This window comes from Botryllus schlosseri, chromosome 14 (genome assembly GCF_051294905.1).
Source record: "Botryllus schlosseri isolate E-star chromosome 14, Bs_hap1, whole genome shotgun sequence".
Taxonomy (NCBI): Eukaryota; Metazoa; Chordata; class Ascidiacea; order Stolidobranchia; family Styelidae; genus Botryllus; species Botryllus schlosseri.
The window spans coordinates 456,165-479,328 of NC_137249.1; the positions used below are offsets into that span (position 1 = coordinate 456,165).

Genomic DNA, 23,164 nt, shown 5'->3' on the forward strand with positions numbered 1-23,164 from the left:
TCAATTCAATTCAATAATATGAATGATTCTTATTCAAAAAGAAAGCATTCAAGAACTTTAGTGCCTAGTCAACTTATTCGAGTGACATTTGCAGTTATAGGGTATACTCTCAAATATATCAAAGTATATTTTACGAAATTATACTAGGATATGAAGGTTCGATATAGAATCTTGGGAACACATATTGAGATTCGGTGGCTAATAACAAAAATCAATACCATCTAGGTCTCGTTGGTAATGATGCAGTGACTTATATTTGCTTCTTCAGAATTCAACTATCGCAAGAATTGGAAAGTTATCAGATATTACGCATAAAAACACACCACGGCAGAATTTCCTGTTAAGGTATATATTTCTGTCCAGATCACAGAGAAAAGTACCAGTGAAGAACAAATACGAGAAAAGAGCATGAAAAAGAGAATTTTTATTTCGTAAAGCGTCGATGACTTAATTCGGTACGGTGGAACCATAAAATCGGTAGATTACACTATTTTCGTTTGGAGGATGGCGATTGGATATTTTGAGTAGTTGAAATGCAGAAGTGGTCAGTAACGGAGCACATCTACTTTTTCAGCGTAATCAAGTAGGCTTTGCGTGCTTGTTCTATAGGCCTACACTGTTAAAAATATTCTATGCCAAATTACTGGTCTGGTCCTGGCAGCAGTTTTACGACTCTGAGACCGGTAAATTTGAAAAATATTTTCCCGTAAATATTATAGATCGTAATTTATTTTTACAAAGACTGACTGTTAAAATTTTTACGGAAAATTCGCGTTACCTGATGTAACGGATTACGGCTGTATACCAAGTTACTGGTCTGGTCCAGTGCAGCAGTTTTACGCTGATGAGACCAGTAAGTTTGAAATAACTCTCCTCGTAATATGATTTTACATATGCTGACCGTAGGAAATTTTACGGAAAATTTCCGTAACTAAAGGTAACAGAAATCTGCTGTAATATCAATATACTCGTCTGGTACCTTGCATTACGTTCCTGAGACCAGTAAATTTGAATCAGGTTTATTTGGTGCGGGAACACGTAAAAAAACAGTAAGTGTGGATAATGACGAAAATCCAGTCTTTCTTGTGGAGATCATCAGTCAGCAACTGCCTCAATGAAGAGGGCTTCATCAAAACTTCAGCAGCAGTTGAAGGAATGTACTTTGGGCCGTGCTTCTATAATCTGAACAAAGATTATGCAGTCATCAACACAGTTACAACTTGGAAACTTTGAGACGCTATAGTATGACATACTGTGACTTTTCATATTCTTGTCAATTTCTCGAATAATGATGGCCTAGGTTAGCGGTGTCGAACATAAGGCCCGCAGGCCGCATGCGGCCTGCGAAGCAATTCTGAGTAGTTTGAAAAACCCCTGTATTACCCAGCATATTTTCTAACAAATGTTGAGATATTATTTAAGGAAATACTTCCCGCAAGGCCACAAATGTCAAGATCATAGACCGTGATATAATTATCCGACAGTGGTGTTATGGTTTTACTCTAGTCATCATCAGGAACAAGTTGGTGATACTGACATCCAATTTCCAAAACTCCAAAAAGTGCACACTGAGTTGTTATTTTTATGAAGAAATGAGCCAAAAAGCAGTTATTCGTGAAGTGAAAAAAAAACTGTTATATGCAGGTCGCATGGAGAATATAATAGTTATAAAAAATACAATTCAAATATATTTGGTCGCACTGCTGTATCACTTCTACTCAAAGGCCCCAGACAGACAGAGAAACCCAAATGACGATTAATATTGAGCCAAATTCTAACGTCTGCGTTTACAAATAAATCACTTGTGTTCCTCAAAGCGCATACGAAGAGTTAACGGCAGATTACGAATAAAACAGAGGGAGCATACAAATATGTCAGCTTATTCCGTCGTTAGAGTCAGTGTTTTGAATTTGGTTGAATTCAAACGATCAATCTTTGAATTTTTGCCAAAATTCCGTTGTTTGCGAGTAAAGGTGCTGCTAGAATATATCCATATGATATGATCGTGAATGTTATGAAATATACCAAAATATATACAGGATTGATAATAAACTATTCAAGCAAAATGTAAGGTTGGGCGTTTTGATGTACCGAAACATTTTGGAATGATTTGACTGATCCGCCCCGCGAGCGGTTTGAAAGTTTGAATCCGACCAGCGACGCAAGTTGAGTTTGATACCCCTGGCCTAGGACTTCGTACCTGAATCATCTTTTCCAGCGTGATTGCAAACTTTTCTGGCAATATTCCTTTGCATCGCACGTCCAATGTATTTCGCACGGCACCGTGCTAGAAGCGAAATGATCCCTTTCTATCACATAAGCATTCGATTCATGATTCATAATGCCATAACGCTTCCATTTTCGTGTATTTCAATGTCAGAAGATGTAATACATTCTTATAAGCCATAGCTTCTGTTCACCATTAAACTGTAACGAAAATGCATACGTCTTCAGAAACAGGACTGAGAATAACTTACCAGGTTTGAGCTCGGATACTACTATACCTACAATATCTGCTATCAACACCTGCAATATTCTAAAGCTAGAGTTAAGCTGTGGCTTCGAAACCCTCAATATCTTACACCTTACAGCAACGCATCTTGTCATTATCCAATACGAAAACAACGCGTCGATATAATATATATCTCGGAACATTCAGCCGCACGTGCTCAGGCTCAGATATGTCTTACGTCTGACGCCGCTATGTCTGGAATATGTATGACGTCACAATGTACTGTTCGCTCGAGCTGCTACGAATTCATAAGGCCATTCGCAGGAAAAAGGTGAAGGACGTATACTACACTCGTGGCAATGGCAAAGGAGCATGGCGGCTATACACCAGCTCCAGTGTTTCGATATATAGTTTGCATCATACATGCGTTGAGGAGTCTACAATGGTGGCAGAACTGGTCCAACAGATAATTACACAAAAGATCATACCTGCAGTAAAACTATACATAACATACCAAATTCGCTTGGCATGCTACTATTGCTAGACCTTGATGTCTCAAAGGATACTATTTATAAAGCGATATAAACGATGGTATCTGCAACGACCAAATGCTCGGATGCCATTCACCGATTAGCATTCAGCATGGTCATCGATGTCGTAATTTTCTTGATGATTGAAACATGATGTAATGACGAAAATCACATATATATGTCCATAAGACCGTGAGCGTGTAAAATGATCGCAATAGCAATGTTGCAAATAATGATTATCCTGTAAATCCATTTACGAATGTAGAAGTAAATCCGGAATACTTATTATCCAGTAAATTGCTTTTACAAATCCAAAAGTAAATCTGAAATACTGGTTATCCCGTAGATTACTTCTACGAATTAAATCTGTAATTTTTTTACCCTCTAAAAACAAGTAAATTTACTTTTGACGTGCCCGTATATTAATTTAACAGGCATTTACCGTTAATATAACTGACGGGACAAATTTACCGGTATAATTTGAGTAAATCTACGAATATTTCTAAGAGTGTACTCACGTTTTGAGATATGTTTTTTACCGCTTTTGTGTGTAAAAGTACCAGTAGAACTGGACGAAATACCGCTTTTATCGAAGCAATTGAATTTAGTTTCGGCAATATCGCTATTCTTACTATCATTAGAAACTGTGCATCATCCGACAAGTTTTGCCCTGCGATTTCGGAAGTAAACCGCTATGAGTGTGCCACATCTCGACCAAATACTTTTATTAGAAATGTTTTTAATACCTTCAGTTTCCATTTCCACTCGAAACAGTGTGTACGCGTCTTATTAATCGTTACATATAATTGTAAGTGAGTATAAATTTATAGAGATAATTCTACATCGACTCGAGTATATACCAACGCTACAACTTGGACCAGCTCTGTTGAAATGAGGATAGCGAATGGGATAATCGCGTCATGCATACTGGGGATCATTTCAGCTGCGAAGCAACACGAGGAAATGCGCTGCAAAGCACGGCCAGGGTGTCACCTGGCTAAATGCGATCCTGGACCCATGACTCCTAGTTTGAACGCAAATGAATATCCTGTTACTTGCGTGAGGACATCCGTTCAAGACGGGGAGGAAAACAGCGAATTGAAAAGGGAAATGAGAATCATGCAAGCAGGTACTTTCATTGTGTGCCTAATGGTTTTTTAAAGGTTTTAAAGGTTTTCATTCAAAACAAATGATGTTTTAAAACAATTTTTTGTAACATGTTTGAACGGTGATTTAAAAATGCTATTTTAAAATAGTTTTTCCATTTTCATTTGTATAATTATGCCATAATTGTGTAAATACGTTCGAAAATAATGTAGTACGAACCTATAGGCGATTAGCACTCGATATATTCAACGTATACGATATGTAATGGTCGAAACCCTCAAAATTGTCGTCGGTTCAGCAATTATTATAGCACGTAGATTGAAGCTCAATGTTTACCGCTGGAATCCTATAGTAACATATTTGTTGCTCCATACCGACAATGTTGTCTACATCGCACTTTATAGCTCGCATCCCAACTCCAAGTTTTGTTTACACTTCGCGATACACGGGAACGTGGAGAACCACTGTGCTATGAGAGCTAATGTTCACATCGCAGTCAGATTTCAGATTTGAGATCTCGATGTGCATGAGCTTGAAAACTTAAGACCTATACTAAAAGTTCAACTCGTTTTTAGGCTATCGCGCCATTTCATACTATTTGTTTCATTCGATAGTTAATGAGTCACAATGTGTAATCAATGGGCCATCCACAACAGTTAATGGACAGCGCAAACTTTACGGCATAAATGAAACGCAATTTGCCACAAAAATGCATTTAAAAACAATTTAGACAAAATTTGACATCTTTGGATGTGTCAAAAGCTGATCGCCAGAATGATGAGCGATTGCTGGGTTGAAGCCGATCGAATAACTTTCCGTGAAATTAATGGCGTAATAACATTTGGTAACTGGTTACAATTTCGAAGATTTGTCAAAAACACATCAAGTTGAGGTAGATATAAAAGGTATGTAAGTTACCTACGTACGTAACTGCATTTGGTAGATGGGTGGTATACTTCACTGGTAAATTGGAGATGGCTACTTTTGAAATTGCGACAAGTAATCTACCGACTGACATCAAATGACTAAGGACATTGAAAATAGCCACAATGTTTGAAAATATATTTAGAGTGATGTTTTACGCGATTCTTACGACAATTTAACTTATAAAAGTAATGCGAACTTATACCGAAACTACTTTCGAATTTTCAAAATTCAAATTGGTAAAATCAGGCATTTATGACAAAAAGGGTTCAAGTAGAAGTAATTACCATTCGATACTGTAGCGCATGCAAGCAAAATCTAATTGAACACTCTGAAAAAATAGAAGAGCTTCATTTCTGACCACCTCTGCAAATGGATATCTTCGATATTTGCCGGCTTGAGTGATTGCTTCCGTGGAAGACTATTGCAAATCTCAAATTTTGATAGACATATACTGGATATTGCGAGTCATCTTTGTAGTAGGGATGGTGTGAACGTGAGGTTCACGTTCGCGTTCCATGTGTGAGCCTCAGAAATTTAGAGGTTCACGTTTACAAACGAACCTTGGTAGGTTCTGCACTACTGTGAAAAGTTTTATTACAATTTTCACTTCATTATAACATATTTGGTTAAAATTCATTGCATTTCAACTTCGGGCCGCTCTATCAATAGCGTGGCAGCATAAAAAATCAATACGAAACGAGCATGCTCCTTGACTATCTCAGAATTTTTACTTGCTTTGTTGGGAAAGTTTGCTCGAAATATCCAGCTTTCCGTTTGTAAATATTTAGCGACTCTCTGCTGTGAGCTTGACCCGCACTCGCACCCGCACAATATCTAGAGCGGTGTGTGTGCCACGACTAACGTGAATTTTGTCATTATAGCATTTGAATTATTGAATTATAAAAAGACGAAAATGGACGAAAACATGGCGGCGCTTTCAGAAGGTACGGCACATTACATTGCCTTTTCCAAGGTTTAATGAGAACAAGTAGCCTATAGCCTATCCTATAAGAATTCAAGGCAGTTATCGAAAGTGCAGTTTCGTTCGTGCCGATCAATAACGTGACACGATATATAAATTCGAGCAATCGATGCAGTATAGTTGCTAATAGTCCGCTACAGTCTCGATCATTGTTTTTGGTAATCACATCTTACGCGTCAAGGATTTCAACGCTTGAGAACGAAAATAAGAAAACAGCCTCAGGTGATATATTACATTGTATTACGATAATGAAAGTGGTATTATAAAAAATATTTCAGAAATATATTTAATACTCAATTTTTTATGGGTATACTGTTGGTACCAGTGCTACGTACAGGCGCATTACCTTGCCTTTTCCAAATTTTAGTGAGAACAAGTATCCTGTATAAAGGCAGTCATCGGATAAGTGTTTGGGAAGTGCAGATTCGTTCGTTCCTATCAATAACGTGACACGATGTATAAATTCGTGCAATAGATGCAGGTAATTGCAAATCATCCGCTACAGTCTCGATCATTGTTTTCAGATGCCACATTTTACGCGTCAAGGATTTCAACGCTTGAGAACAAAATCAAGAAAACAACCTCAGGTGATATATTACATTGTAATACGATAATGAAAGTGGTAGTATAAAAATATTTCAGCAATATACTCAATACCCCAATTTTTATGGGTAATGTTGGTACTAGTGCTACGTTTTCTAAGGACGGAAGTAGGTTTTACTTACTTGTACTAACAATTAATAACAAGGCCCACCCCCTCGTAGATGGATAACACTGGTCAACACATATATTTTTAGGCAGACAAAATAAGACTGGTTTTTCGGGTTCTGCGGAGCACTGATTCCGAATATGACGGATGAACTTGGTTTTTCAAAGTGGCTCTATTTTTAGAGATAATCCATATGGGGATATTTCGACTAAAATCTCATATTTTCGCTGTATGGGTCAGATAAAAAAAATCGGCTCAGCAGTACTATTAAGTTCAGGAATTCAATCTCCGTTTTATTTTGACACGCCGAAGACTGTTTTAAATAAAAATATATCAACATTATTATATTTCGGGGTATTAGATTTATCATAATTAGATACTTCCACGGATATCATGTACATAAATGAACTTCATTCGCGTATATAAAGTATTTGCCTAAGTACTCAAACAATGTTGCATTAATTGGCCGTCCTAGTCTCGAGTCATATAACTTGTTTCGAGTCATGCACATGACTCGAGTATAGATCGAGTCCTTTTATCCATTTGAAAAAATTACTCGAGTCCGGTCGAGTCACCAAAGACAGATTTCTAGGAAAAACCACTCAGTCATTATGATTTGTTACAGCGCATTACCTGTCTTTTCCAAATTTCAATGAGAACAAGTATCCTATATGAAGGCAGTGATCGGGAAGGCAGTTTCGTTCGTGGCTATCAATAATGTGACACCCACGATATATAAATTCGTGGAATCGATGCTGGTAATTGCTAATCATCCGCTACAGTCTCGATCATTGTCTTCAGATTTTACATCAAGGATTTCAACGCTTGAGAACGAAAATGAGAAAACAACCGCAGGTGATTTATTACTGTGTAATACGATATTGAGAGTGGTAATATAAAAATATTTCAGAAATAGTCAATACCCACATTTTTATGGGTATACTGTTGGTACTAGTGCTACGTTTTGGACTGAAGTAGATTTTGCTTACTTGTACTAATTTATTGCCTAGTTCGGTTTTTAGACTATGCAGTCACTGCTACTTAACAGCTTTCTAGGCAAAACCACTTAATCATTACGATTTGGACTTTATAAAGTAGGCAGTAGCAATTGGATAGGCTTGCATCATCTTTGTGTGAGTGAAAGTGTCATGAAGACTTCAAGACGGAGCCCCTGTATCACGATACTTGGATAAGTGAATATATTTTCATGAATTGCACTTATCTGTATTGTCATTGGTCATTTTGCGAAAGAGCATCGATCAAAATTATGCTTGAAACTACTATTAAAACTACTTTATATATCTACATTTTATACTTCCACTTGAAGTAATTTTGACATAACTTCAAAATTACTTCTACGTGTAATCGAGTAGCAACTTACGATGTTACTTCCAGAGGTGTTGGTCAGTAACGAAGTACTTCTACTTTTTTTAAAGTACTTGAGTAGTTTTCCTCTACTTCAGGTACTTACTCAAGTAGATATTTCCCCCGCTACTTCTACTTCTGCTTCGTAATATTTTGTGAACTACTTACTTATTTTCAGTTTGTCAAGTAGAAGTAGTTTAATCGACCTAGCAGGAAGATAGCCTGAGGAATTTCCTGGCTGTCTTCACGGAGTATCAGCATTTACCTTTCATAAAAGTTGAGAGTAAAACCCAGAATTTTCGTCGCGCTTCGCGCTCAGTGGATATGAAGTGACCAGTATGATTTCACGAAATCATCGATGAATACAATTTAGGTGAGGGGTTGCGTGGTTCCGTTCACACCGCATTGTCGCCCATATGAAATAATTCATCACAGTATATATGGCCCATCATAACGTTTGAAACTGATGTTTCGCATTCTAGCATTAATTATCATATCGTAATCTAGCAGTCCATGGCGTGTCCTAATCTGGAAGAGTGGACTCTGACTTTTTAAAGCTTTAGACCTGTTTTAGTATACCATATTTGAAACTTGTCTTGACTAAAGACATGAAATACATTTTTCGCTTTTAGAAGTAGTATTTATATTTCTCTTACAATTCCCGGCATCATACTTTGAGTTCTAATTAGTTTCAGTTCTTTTGTCTGGAGAACATACATGTTGAATTATGGAAGCAAGTGTAGCAATGCCTAAAAAATTTCCGGAAATAAAGCTACTCAATATGACATTTTTGCGATCCACCACATTTTTTATCAACGTTTACTGATCGCGCAAAGTGTTTACGCCGTATCCCAGGCCTGGGCAAAGTGCGGCCCGCGGGCCAAATGCGGCCCGCGAAGTCATTCTGTGCGGCCCACGAAAGGTTGCTTGGAATTCATAACATAAAACCTGCTTTTTGAATGTTGACGCATGGACCAAAACCATAGGGTGTATCAACCAAACAGGAAATTCGTTGACTTAGAAGCTTGTTCATTAATATGCCACGATTACGCTGCCTACGTACTTCGCATGCGTAATCAGATGGAAAATAAAGGCAATCTGGCAAAGTATGAGTAAAATACGATTATTTCGAGTACTGACATTATACGGTCCTCGCAACTGAAAGTTAATTTACTAACGAGTATTATAGTTTTGATACTATTTTCCACCGAGGAAGCCTTGAACCTTGATTGGCCGTGTCGCAGCATACGAGGCATAGTACAAAACTACGAACGTTACTGGAAATAACACATTTCCGAAGTCATGGTCATCCCACAACATTGTCAATAAGTGCAATGAAATCGGTATGGTCGAAAAAATACCAAAGTATCTTTAATGTGACGGATAACAGGCATTATGTTCTTTGTGGTGGCATAAAAGGTACATATTTGAAGATTGACATGGTATATTCTGTTGTGACGTCATAATGAGTGATACTCGAATACTCGACTCGACTCGAAGCTTTATACGTGATTCAGAATCGAATCACTCAGGTACTCGATTTTGCCCAGCCCTAAGTATGAGTAGCAATCAAAATCACAATAAATCGCTTTTTCCATATACTTTAGTTCACACCTTCTTTGTTACTATTGTCGCATTGCGTGGTATGTGTTTTAAATTGTTACGTGATACGTTTCCAAAACCCTAATTCGTAAAACAAGTCAATCAGTGCTCGCGATTACAATGTGACTCATCATATATATCGCCCATAAAGGATAAACGTTCATGTCAAAAAAGAAAGCCGAAAGCTGAAATTCAAAGAAGGTTAGAGCACTACATAGTTGTATACTGGAGTTAGGGGTGAACCCCCGAACATGTCGCAGAGATCAATGATTTTTATTGTGGCAAAAACACGAAACACTCGGTCAAGGGAAGGCGAATTTCAGAAAAAACGCAAGCTTTGCTTAACATTAAAGCTATTTGAGCTGCACACTGCTCGGAAGGCAGCGACCGAGACAATAATCTTTGTACTATGCCATATATGTTTCAGTGCAATGGTTCTCGAACCGCGGGGCGTGAAATCATCAGAAGGGGCGCGAAGTTGAATGTATTTTTTTCCCGCGCTTCGCGCGATTTACTCCGATATTGTGGTAATATAGTTATGGCTCTGTGCATTGTCCAACTTTGCTATTTAAGAATTCTGTCATCATCAGCCATAACATTACACGCCATCATGCCATCAAACCATCTGATTGCTCTTTTTAATATTTTGCGATATCATAATGTGAGGGTCGAAATTTTTCACTATCATAATGGGAATCGCGCGTAAAAAGTTTCACAACCACCGTTTTAGTGTCTTAATAGAAGAACGGGGATAGGGGTTTAAATAGCGTTAAAATGCATCATGTTTAACATAGTTTCGAGTACTGGCGATTGATTAATTAACCGCCACTTTCTGATTACTTAACATCAAAAACAATGTAATTTAGAAATAATATCAAAATACGTTGGAAAATATGGCTAAAATTGTTCACTTGGCCCGCCAACGCATTTTCTACTTGTAATTTGGCCCGCGGAGGAAAATAATTGCCCACCCCTGCCGTATCCGATACAACTTCTCCGTATTGCTCTTCGAGTACACTATACGGACCTTATAATATGGGGGAGGGCGCCATAACATCATATTTTCTAAAATGGGCTGTTCGAGTGAACAGAGGATTAGTATCGCATTACCCTATCAATAATAGCATTTTCATCCCATGATGACGAATGCTCAATGCTCATGCTGTCGAAAATTGGATACCTGCTGGTATGCATCAATATGAATCAAGTTCTACATCTTTCGCATAGCTCAATTTGCAGCTTTTGACAATCCACGCGAACGAATTACGATCGTTTTCACAACTACTTACTTACTTGAGTAGATTTAAAGTCAGTAAATTCTACTTCTACTTCAAGTAGTTTTACGTTGCTTATGGAAGAAGTACTTCTATTCGTACTTGAGTAGATTTTTTATTCGCTACTTCTACTTCTACTTGAGTAGCCTTATTGACTACTTTTGACTACCTCTGGTTACTTAACTACCAGAGCGGCAACACTGACAATTAACCATTTCCGGTATATAAATTTGAGAATTCATAAGAATAAGTAGCTATATATATTTGTTATCACTATGAATGACATTGTTAACGAGGTATGACGGAAAGGTGCCGGTAGTATAAATTGCCTCCTATATCCTGCTTTCGAGCAAAAAATTCCCCAGTACCCACGATTTTAAAGAATGAAAATTTGTATTTGCAAGCTATCGTGTTATATCTCGCATATGACAAGAACTTTATGTTTTTGGATGAATTGCCGCGAACCTGTGAAAGCAACCACGATTTTAACTTATGCTGTATCTATAAAGTAGCCTACATTGTATAATGATGATGACAATGTTTGCAATATGATTACTTCTAGAAATGGAAGCGCTGAAGACCCAATTATCGAAATCGGAACAAAGCAATGAAGCGCTTTTGAAGGGTATGTAACGTTGACATAGGAATATATGATTTGATCTGATATGTAAATTGCAAGTGTGAAATTTTTTTTGAAGCTGCCATTTTCGTTAGAAAGTCGCCGTTCTGGAACTGCAGCTACTATACTCTGTCATGGGTTGTGTCTGTGCTACGGAGGTCATGCATCATCGATTCTTAACCCGTGCGAGATTTCCGGCACTCATTTCTCCAAGGTTGCACTTTTTCGATGCGAAATGCTTCACCTGCTTTACATACCCATGATAAAACAGCACACTCTTATTGCAACTTGCAAGAGACATAAATATAAATCACCAGACTGGTCGAGACTCGGTCGTGCGCTCTAACCGTCCCGTACACATGTCTTCTGATCTGAAAACTTTTGGTAAGATCTGACATTCTCAAAGATATGTCCATCATAAATAATGCACTATAATGCAAAGAAAGGTCCCTATAGCGACTCGACAAAATCATGTCACTTTTCAAATGAAATGAATCTGATCAAAACAACCATGCATGCTTTTATCAGGTTCATTTCTCAAAAACGCGCCAAGCTAATTTTAAGCTTTTACGATCATCCACTATATTGTGTCGTTATTACTCTTTCTCATACTACCCTTATGATAAACATTGATGTATACCTGATAGAAGCGAAGCAATTGAATAACGACATACAATCGAAACATGGCTGATCGAGAACACCAAGTGACCATGACTATTTCATTTCAACACGGTCGTTTTTTATGGCACCGTGTCCTGCCAAATATTCCAATTTGGTAATCCGGTGCCTAAGCAGCGTCTTGGTGATTTCAGAGTTGAACGCCTTGAAGACCAAAACGAATGATTTGGAATCGCACCTTGCCAAACCGAAGACAGGTACATTGTCGGTTATTTTGTTTTATAATATTTGATCAATCAGTGCAAACGATCAACTCGGCCAGGGATTTAAACCAAACCTAAATCTGTGGCGAAGAATAGGATTCAAATTTACTTTAGTCAGCGGCCATGCCGGCATGCATAAAGCTAAAATGCAACCACTGTTGAAGCTCTTCATTTCTTGAAAAAAGCTCGCGCTAGATTGCAGTTGGAATTCGCTACTCGTGAGTCATGACCTGCCATCAACCGCGAACCTATCGTTCTATATACGTTAGGCTATATCCCCCACTTCCATTATTACCGTAATTTTGTATTAAAGGCCGAGTTGGCCGAAATAGTCATCGTAGATACTGAAGTAGATGTTCAAGTAGTAGCGATTTACAATTAAGAAAAATAGTCAGCAGTCTAAACCTGCCGGAATGTTTGCGAGGCTTTCAGATGACAAGACTTAATTGACCTGCATCCCCCCAAAGGGTCAACAATCAACATGACTTTGATCGAACAAAGTATGTTTAGAAAAATCGAGAAATTGATCGATTGACGATTATGAAACGAATTGTTGCATTGTTTCTAGCTCTTGCGAGAAGTTGTGACGGCGTCCAATTGGAATCAGCATTAGCACGTAATGATTCTGGGGGCGTGTTTAAATTAGACATACCGGAAGTTGGAATCACGAATGTATGTATTCGAAAGTATTCTCGTTGATAAATTAAGTTTCCCTGGCGAGGAGCGTAAAATTTCAGTATTTGAAAAAATCGTATTTTACTACTCGAATCAAATCATTAAAATGAATACTTGATTCAGATTCGAGTACTCGAATCATTGTGCCCAGCCCTACTGCAGCTCTTGCGGGAAGTTGTGAGGAGGTCCAATCAGCACGCAACGGCGTGTTCAAATTAGACATACCGGAAGTCGGGATCACGAATGTATTCTGTGACGTAACTGACGATGGAGGGAACTGGACCGTGAGTTGAATGCGCGATTGCTGCGGAAAATTTTGATTTGTTCCATTTTCATGAAAGGTTTTCCAGCGAAGAATGAACGGAGACGTTAATTTCTACAGAGGTTGGGATGATTACGTGAAAGGATTCGGCGATTTGCAAGGAGATCATTGGTTGGGTAGGACTTCTTATTAATAAATTTTGTGGCCTATTCTATCAATGAATTGCGCCAAGCCGTCATAAGCGCGGTGCAATGTTACTAATGAAGAGAAATACTACTGGAGTTGCGTTTGTAACAGGATCGCCGAGCACATGCGCGGCCAGAATACGTCTCCGTTGATGGGATTACTTCTTTTCCACAATCTATATCGGGTTAATATTTTACGCAAGTACGAGTCGGTCGGTGTGCTTGGTGCTTTTCGAAGCAGCCCAAAACTACTTCAAGTAGAGCTGATTAGGTGTGAATCAACTGAAGTCAGTATAGTATTGAAAAGTAGTCACAAAGCTCGTTTTCCTGTATTTTATGCGGGGAAACTTATGAATTAAGGAACTCCTTATGAAACAGGAGGGAAATTAATTCGGATTTGAATTTTATAGTGAGACCATTATCTGGATATTCAATTTCAAATAGGGATTTTCAAATGACAATTGCAATAGTGCCATCGAGATTCACATAGACCAGTGGTTGTCGAAATTTTCAACCTGGCGGAACCCTCTGTAAATGGAAAATATAGTCCGCCACACCCTGTCACAGTGGTTCTCGACTCGACCTTTTTTGGCTAACGGCACCCAGCAAACTACCTAAAGATTTGCTTGTACCGATCGACATACAGAGGTGATCTCTCTCTGACGAAGCTCTTCTACCAATTCGGTGCACGGGAGTAGGCTTTGCCGTCTTGCACTACGTAACCATGCGGTACTAATTGCCATCACGGCTAGCAAGAGAGTGCGGGGACGATTTTGATTGCAATATGAATTTCTTAACGCGAACATCGACGACACTTCCTTCCTGATGGTAACTAGGAAGCAATAGTGTATGTGAAACTGCATTGTCTCACAGGCGTCACCATGTCTGCGATCAATCAACGCATCGTACAAAACTGGATTAACCCTTTTCGGCACGCGATATGTCTGGTATATCGAATTCACGTAGATATTGGTTGCGGGCATGACAAATAAACCTCACATCGAGACCGACGGATTATAATTTAGATTATTATTGATCGTTTTCTATAGACCAGAATTATATTGCGCATAATTTCGAGATTTCGACGACTTCTTTTGCGCCACCTTTGCAAAACCTAAATGACATACTAGTGTGGCTCGGTACCATAGTGATTGATCATGCTGATAGCGACCAATGAATAAACTAACGCTAAAACGTCCGGGTGTGCAGTGTGCACTACTTTGTTTTTGCATATATTTGCTGCGCCGAGGTTCGAGATTCACGTATTATTGCTATGTTATATTATTTCGCAGGGAGGTTATCGTAGGGTTACCATGCGTCCTCTTTTTAGAGGATTTGTCCTCTTTTTCACTTTTTTGAAAGTGTCCTGGGAGGCAGGGCTTTGGAGCCGGAGCCCCGGAGCCGTGCATTTTCACCGGAGCTGGAGCCGGAGCCGGAGCTCCACTTAAAATTCAGCCGGAGCCGGAGCTGGAGCCCGTTATTTGAGGAGTAGCTCCGGCTCCGACCTATTTCATAAGATGCTATTATATGCAACAACCACATCTGCTGATTTATCATAATTGAACAGCAGGCCTGAATTTTATTGCTGTGCACAGCAATGGCAGCGAGTAATGTGCGTTCTAGAGTGCAACTAGTATTCAATATGGCGTCACAAGCCGGTACGGCGGCACCTATATGTCTTCGTTGCTACATGGGATGTTACTGACGGCTGACAGACTCTAGATTAGCCTACTATAGATAACGAACCTATGGGTAGATTAGTAATCAATATAGACCAAGAATGGCCATTGGCCAACCTTTTCGGCTAAAGGGGGACATGCAATTGACGAACGAGTGCGCGGTCCACTAGCCACGCCAAGCGGGTAAAATTTTCCAAGTTTATAAATAAACAAGGTCAATAATATTATTACTGGAGTATTGCTGGTCTATTGTATACCGCCCGCTAGGCTCAGTTTGCAAGGACACGCACGACTATTTGGCGTCTGGCCACATCGATATCGAAGGTTTCCGATAATACGAGACAATAATTTTGTGCCTACATTTCACCGTCGACGATCTTTATGCGAGCGCAAACGCGAAAAGACTTTCTCCCGTAATTGTGAATACAGTTGGACTCAATCGGGTAAATTGGGCGTTTTTTTCATTTTCAGTAGGGGGTAGGCTACCAAGCAAGAAATCGTGTGACAGTTGAACACGCGAAGCAGGACTACTATTTTAGTTTATTGTAATGTACTACGATTTCTGAAAATCTGACTGGACCGTGGATCTGCCAATGCGTCGGAACTGATATTTTAGTCATCAACATCCCAAGTGTCCCAGCCAGAATTGAAATTTTTGGTTGGCATTGCAAGTTCACAATCTGAGCAATTCATTTTCAATAATATAATAGGACATTACCTCTCAGGCCACGTTAAACCCTCTCGCGGGCCACATTTGTGGGCCACCCCTGATATAGACAGGACCATTTGGTAATTTTAGAGCCGGAGCTGGAGCCGGAGCAGTGGTTAAAATGCGGCTCCGGAGCTGGAGCCGGAGCTAATGTATGATAGAAGGGAGCTCCGGAGCCGGAGCAGTTAAAATTTACGGCTGCTCCAAAGCCCTGCTCGGAGGACGCCCTTTTGTCCTCTTCTTTAAGAATTTTGGTCATATATACCATAATTCAACTGACATGCCGTAAATCAGCACCAGAGTTACGCTCAGGCTGGTATTTCGGGAGCCGAGTGAAAAGTTGACATTTTTTTAGTCAACCACCCGACAGTGTGAAGGAAAATACGGTAATTTGGGCACCAAGCGTTAAAGTTGACCTTTTTAGTCAGCCAACCACGATGTGGGAAAAATTGACCATTTTTGGAGAATTCTCCTCTGGTTTCGCAAGTTTAGAAATTCTGAAAACGTGTCCTCTATTCAGATTTCCGAAATATGGTAACCCTAGAGCAGTGGTTCTTAACCTTTTTTTCCTCCAGCGCCCCCTTTCAAAAATTATCGTGCTCCAGCTCATATTGTGAGTAATGTTAAAAAGACTATGAGTAAGAGGCTTCGCCCCCAAGAACCCTGTAGCGTGATTTCGATGGTCAGCAAAGTTTGTGTGGCCTGGTTGTTCTAGGTACCAAAATTTTCTATAATGCATGAATGAATAGGCGGTAATTACATATATAAGTCGCTATAAACATTTTATCCTCCCAGCCTACGTAATCAGATTTACCAGTAGCGCTGAGTGAGCTGTTGTATGGGAAAATAAATAACACCTAATAATAATTAAACATATTCGGGCGTGCCCGTAGGTACAATTAATTCGTTACCAGGGCCTTAACAGCACTTCGTCAGCCCCCCCCCCAAAAAAAAACGTTGGTCTTGGGACCCCATCGGGTGATAAACCAATACTTCCGGGGGACTTCGCCCCCAGACCCCCCTTCGGCTATCCGCTACTTGCTGATACTAGTCATCTCTACATTGGGTGTCCATTTACTGAGCCAGCTATTCTCGCACGCGCGAAACGCGAAAAACTTCAATAATTGATGATTGAATTGGTCAATATGATCGGGAATTGCATGTATATTGATAACAATTTTTATGCTCTCTCTGCTCACGTAATCAGACTTACCTGTAGAACTGAGTGATGGGTGATTGAAAAGGTAGGACCCCTCAATAATAATTATACATCTTCAGGCGTATACCCGTTGGCAGGAACGAAACGGCACTTCGTCAGGCCCCCCGAAAAAACTTGGGTCTTGGGCTCCCATAAGGTGATAAACCGACGGGCCCCCATCACGTTGTTCGCTTTTGCCACGAAATCAGTGTTACTGTTTAGCGAGCCAGTGCGAAGTGCGAAAACATACGATAATTCATGATAAAATCGGTCAGTAAGATCGGGAATTGCATATATATTGCTATCAATTTCTTGTCCTCTTTGCTCACGGAACCAGATTTACCGGTAGAGCTGAGTGAGGTGCAATGTTTCCTCTAAGCTGCGCACGTGGGCAGTGCTGACAGAGAAAATCTATGTTGCGCACAACAAATCCGAAGTTATAACCTTTTTTTAGTCGTTACGCACTGTTGTCTGAGGGTCTGCGCAGTGAGTTGTTGAGTGTACGCAGACTCATCAAACGTAAAGCGAGCATTGTGAGGTGTCTTGGAAACTGTAGGGCCCGTAAGTAATAATTAAACATATTTGGGCGGGTGAATCCGTTGGTACGACTTCGTTGCATGATGTTATTTCGTGACTTCCTGTCTGCTATATCAAAAAATATAGAATCGCCCAACAGGAATGTCTAGTTTTAGATATCCCTGTCGCCTAATCGTACTAAACTAAAAGACGCACACGATTTCAAATTGGTATTTCTTCACTAGCATATAATTTTTCCCTGCCACATGGAATTCGTCTTCTGGGGTTCAGATTGCCAAGACAGGAACATTCGGTGCCAGTTATTTAGGCGCCCATGGACAATTTTAACCTATATGTCTTTTGTAGGCTATATATAACGAAGTTTTCGGTGTTAATTTGCTCTGAATACTCATTAAGGATATGTCCTACCATCACATCATCTACTGCGAAGCCATTTTTCTCCAGCTTCCCCATACCGCCCTCATGAGTCCAGCGCCCCCCGTATCGCCCCCTGAGCGTTTCCGCCCCTTCAAAATCGCCAGCGCCCCTTGGGCCCCCCGAGTAAATTCGGCCATCGGTAAATTCGGCCCTGTGAATATCCGCGCTATCTCCCACGATTACGCGATCTACGCATACCCTGACATCCAAATCACTTAATAATAGTATAAATATGGAATTAATTCGTGTTAACGGTTGGTAATACATTTTAATACAATATTCTCGGAGGGCCGAATTTACCGAGGTCATGGCCGAATTCACTGGCCGAATTTACCGAGGGCTGAATTTACTGGCAACCTGTCCGTATACTTCATAGTTTGTTATTGTTGCCACTGGTACAATGCGAATTTCATGGTCTGTGATTTTGATTGCTGCGTCTTACTTTACCTTTTTGGTTTTGCTTTCAAATCTGTTTAAATCCCTTTAGTGTGCCATTAACTCTTGAAAAGAGGCACCCGAAAAGTCTTCGAGTTCAATAAATATTATTTTACAATGGATATTGTATTGAAAGCTATATTCAAGTTCTGTACCACGAACCAGCTATTTACAAAATAAAGGCACCCGAGTCAAAAGCCAATTTGACTTTTATAGTTTTGACCCGAGTGGAAGTCGAGTCCATTTCAATACGCTATTTGCAGGACTTGGATCACATGACCCATAGCGCATTGCAACCACAAATTGGTTAGCAAGCTACTTTCTCGCGCACCTGCTTCAGTGCTAAATATCGCTTAGTGTACTGTTGATTTCTGTTGTAAACGTTTCGGAAATTTGTTGTATAAGTCATCAGTAGGACGATTTTTTTTACATGTCAAAAAAAGTCAAAATACGGTCAAAATTTTAACGTTAGGTCAAAAAATGTCAAAATTGTTTACAGAGACAAAATTTTTTGCAACCTGCATTTGGTTTGTATCGTAGATTTTGCACAATCGGTGAACTTTACGTTTGGCAATTTAATGTCAAGATGAATTCAATAAACTTTGCGTTAAACTCAAACAGTCATGTATGTTCGCCTTGACTGTAAAAAGCTGGAAATTGAGCTCTCTGGAAGGTTCACAGAGCTCGATTCTCGTAATGCATTCCAGGAGGTATAAATTTTCGACAGCATCAGCATTCGACCTCATCATGGATGCCAATGATTATTTTGCTACGGAAGAGCAAAACTAATCTTTTTTACTGGAACACCGCGTTTGAGAAAATGTCATGGCATGACGCTTTCCCCTGTATGATATGTCCCGTAGCATCGTAAAAATGCCACATACTGTAGTTAATTTCCGGAAAAGAGAGTCAATACATGCACTTGATTTTAAAATGGGCTTTGCTTAACTCAAAGCAGCCCCGAAATTCTTCAATATCTCTCTATCCCTCTCTCTCTCTTTAATTGTAGGAATATAATACTTATACTTGACAAACTAAAAATAGCAAAAAGTAATTAGATCACAAAATATTACGAAGAAGAAGTAGCGGGAAATTAGATTTACTTTAGTAAGTAGTATTAGTAGCAGTAAGTAGTAGAAAAAGTATAATTATGTCATTACCGACCAACTCCAGGTACACCATAATGCATACCAAAGGTGGTCAAAGTAGTGAAGAAAGCTACGTAGGTAAATGCAGCGACGAAACATTCTACTCAAGTACGATTAGAATTGGAACCACGTACTATTTGCCCAATTTATTGCAAAAAGATGAATTCGCCCTAAAATCGATGTTATGTGGCTGCTTTGGTCGTTTCGAAGTCCACTTTTTCGGTACCATAGCAAATAAGTGACATGCGCGCAAGGCTGTTACTACGATGTGTTGATTACAAACCTGTTCTGTATCATCTTCGATCTCAAAATCTTCATCATTAGGCCAACTATCCCTAAGACCTTCATCTTGATCCAAATTATGTAGCTTATAGGAGTTTCAAGTTACATTGGATAAGCTGAATGTGGCATTGTACCTATAGCTGATACTAAATTGTAAATATTTTTCTTGTCTTATCCTGCAAATATGTGTACGAAATATGCTTTAACCAAAAAGGGTGAAAGCATCGGCCTAGATCGATACCATGCAGTACCTTTTTTGATAATTCAATAGGCCCCTTGGCTAAAAAACTTATCATTTGATAAAAATGTGGATTTCTGTATGGTATGCAAAAGTTATATGGCTAAATTCGTAGAAATGTACATATATTAGGCATATGCCGTATAGAACGGAGACTTCAAGCGATAGAAGGAACCATCGGCATTTTTGGAATCAGCACGCCAAAATTAGCCTAAATCAAGTAAACTAATTTTTCATTGAAAATTGTTGCCCAGTGTTATTGGACTGATTTCTGTATCAGTTATGCATATTAATTATCTACGTATATTTTCAAAATCAAGAAAGACCGTTACACTAAATGGCGCGAAGTACGGGTAAAATTTTAAGAGAAATAAAATATGATCAAAAGACCCTACTTTATGTTGATTACAAAATAGTATGAGTCACCATCGAGATTTTTCCATTTTGAAGACTTTTGTTTCATTTTTTGCAACAAACATGGTCATACAAGTGCACGTAAAATCATTTTAGTGTGCCATGGAAAATCATCTCGCGTGTCAAAAGTGCGTTAGAGCGTCATGATGAGAACTGTCATGGATATTTCAGTCTCTCAATGGATAAATCTGATACTTCTACTTGAGAAAGGGTAAATAGCGAAAATAAGATGGTAATGCACAGATCAGGACGAAGTAGAAGTAGCTGAAAATGACATTCACATGAGCAAGTGCTTCAATTATAGAGACTTTTGTACAGTCTCTATACTGCAATTAGAGGATAACTGCTTCAGCACTTCGTAAAAGGAAAAGCACTTCATTATTAGTGACCTACTCTATAGTGACCGTGGTATTCAATGAAAGCCAACTCTCACGTTTGTGACTTCCTTTAGGTCTGGAAGCGTTGCATCAATTGACAAAGAAAGGGAATATGGCGATGAAAATTAAGATGATCACGAGGCCGCTTACAAATATGGGGATGAAAATCCAAATGATCAAGAGAGATGTAATTTATCGGTTTGTTAAATACAGGTGAACTTCATTTTTTGTCTTCTTAGGTATTTTGTGTTTCAGTTGTTCTTTGTCGTTATGAAGTTTGTGAGAAGCGAATTTATACAAGTATTGGAATTCGTTATTTGTCACTTTTTAAATATTGATTTGGTATGGTAAGAAACTTTTTTCACTTCCGAGTTTATCACCGCAGTGGTTTTCCGGCAGGTAGAAATTTCGTGTGTTCGAGACAATTCTTGTTCCCAGCTCCTTCAGCATCGGACCCGGCTCCGACAACTACACTCTGCACGTATCCGGATTCTCCGGGAATGCAACCTGGGACGGTCTCTCATTGAACAACAATCGCCAATTCTCGACGAAGGACGCGGATAACGATCGCTCGCCACGGAATTGCGCTTCTATGTACGAAGGAGGCTGGTGGTATGGCAGGTATCGCGATCGGGGATGCACCTGGGCGAATCTGAACGGGAACTCCAACAAAACAGGCTACAAGGGAATCTGGCATTGGGAGGTAACTACTGGCGTCAACCAACTGCGATTCACGGAGATGAAGATCCGGAGAAGAGCGTGACATTGAATTTTCGAGACTCTGTGACGTCACGCTCCAAAAGGTGCCCTCTCCATATCGCCCTCTCGCGGTCATCGATTTGCGAAAGGTAGCGAAAAGAGTAGAAAACAATACGGCTTCGTAGCGCCATCTGGCGGTTCGCAATACCAGATTTTTCTTACCATATCCTGCAGCTTGCATCAAATGTGTTAAGCTTACCTTACGTCCTCTTTTTCGGAGTGAAAAACGGGGATTTTAGCTCTGAGCGAAAATATGACCTTTTTTTTTGTCAACCGATAACAAAGTGGGAAAAATTCACCGGTTTTTGAGAATTCTACTCCGGTTTTGCATCTTGCAAATTTCTGAAAAAGTGTCCTCTTTTTCAATTTCCAAAATGTGGTGAGCCTAAAATATGTGCACAGACGCGTTATAATCTGAAGAAAAACAAGAAGTGACCTTTCTACTATTTCTACTTTTGCCACTTTTGGCCCCCGCCTCAATCGATACCAGTTCCTTTCTCCCCTGATAATCCGATTGACCTTTCGGCTATATGACTTGTTCTATGATAAATGTGTGGATTTCTATATGGTATGGAACGGTAATATGGCTAAATTTCGTGAAAATTCTAATATATTACCGCTTCCACTGCTCGCATATCTTGGAAGTCGCTAATTTGACATTTTCAGCCAATCTCGTGCTCATTAACCCTTCTTTCTCGTATTAATTACACGAATGGTTATGTTTTTGCTCTACTTCCGGAAAATATCGGTCCTGAATACTTACTATTTCACACATTTGAAAAGTGACATAGTTAGGGATGCATTAGAAGTCAGCGTACAGAGAACAGAAGAGTAGTTATCAGATTAGATGTTATACTATATCAATTGGTCGAGTTGGTTAACCAAGCTAAGAATTGTTCAGACAAAGATCAGATCCAGAAGCGTGATCCGAATAGATTCACAGTGATGAGCTGCCGAAGGCAGCATAGCGACAAAAACTATGAGCTGCGCCCGCAAGGGCGCATTATAGAGAAAGCGCGATGGATCCACCAAAGTTCTTGTTGGAGTTTTAATTGTAGATATGTCTTTAAATATATGGTGAAAAACAAGACATTTGGTGTTTTAGCTAAAGGATCTTCCTCCGTAAGCTGTCATAGGCGGGCTTAACCCTACCGACAAAAATCCGAAGATTGGTATTTTGGGTAGATATAATGTAACATAAAATCTGGAAAAGTAGTGGATGAAAGGTAAGATGCAATTAAGAGAAGTAGTTGTAGTATAGATATATGAAGTAGTAGATATTCAACAAAAAGATATATAGGTTCCATGTGGTACAGGATTCGAGTATGAAATTGCTGTTCGTTGCAAACAGATATATTTATATGTATAAAATTGAAATAAAACAGATATAAACTCGTGAAA

General features: G+C 39.4%; 2 protein-coding genes across 8 annotated transcripts in view; one reads left to right on the plus strand and one right to left on the minus strand.

Moving 5' to 3' along the window:
- LOC145455317 (uncharacterized) overlaps positions 1–16,225 on the plus strand; it is a 32,770-nt gene extending 16,545 nt beyond the window's left edge. Inside the window, exons 1-10 of one of the 7 annotated variants that reach the window (XM_080333279.1) lie at positions 3,856–4,111; positions 5,898–5,960; positions 6,523–6,585; positions 7,509–7,562; positions 11,511–11,573; positions 12,380–12,442; positions 13,247–13,407; positions 13,465–13,561; positions 14,444–14,931; positions 16,168–16,225. In XM_080333279.1, the coding sequence (XP_080189405.1) occupies positions 3,874–4,111; positions 5,898–5,960; positions 6,523–6,585; positions 7,509–7,562; positions 11,511–11,573; positions 12,380–12,442; positions 13,247–13,407; positions 13,465–13,561; positions 14,444–14,562 (921 nt within the window). In that variant the 5' untranslated portion in view covers positions 3,856–3,873 and the 3' untranslated portion in view covers positions 14,563–14,931; positions 16,168–16,225. Of the gene's footprint in view, positions 1–3,855; positions 4,112–5,897; positions 5,961–6,522; positions 6,586–7,508; positions 7,563–11,510; positions 11,574–12,379; positions 12,443–13,016; positions 13,170–13,246; positions 13,408–13,464; positions 13,562–14,443; positions 14,932–16,167 lie in introns of those variants that run through there. The other 6 variants (XM_080333280.1, XM_080333281.1, XM_080333282.1 and 3 more) reach the window with 6 other exon arrangements.
- LOC145455305 (uncharacterized) overlaps positions 1–23,164 on the minus strand; it is a 105,805-nt gene that overhangs the window by 12,139 nt on the left and 70,502 nt on the right. The gene's annotated exons all lie outside the window — the stretch shown is intronic.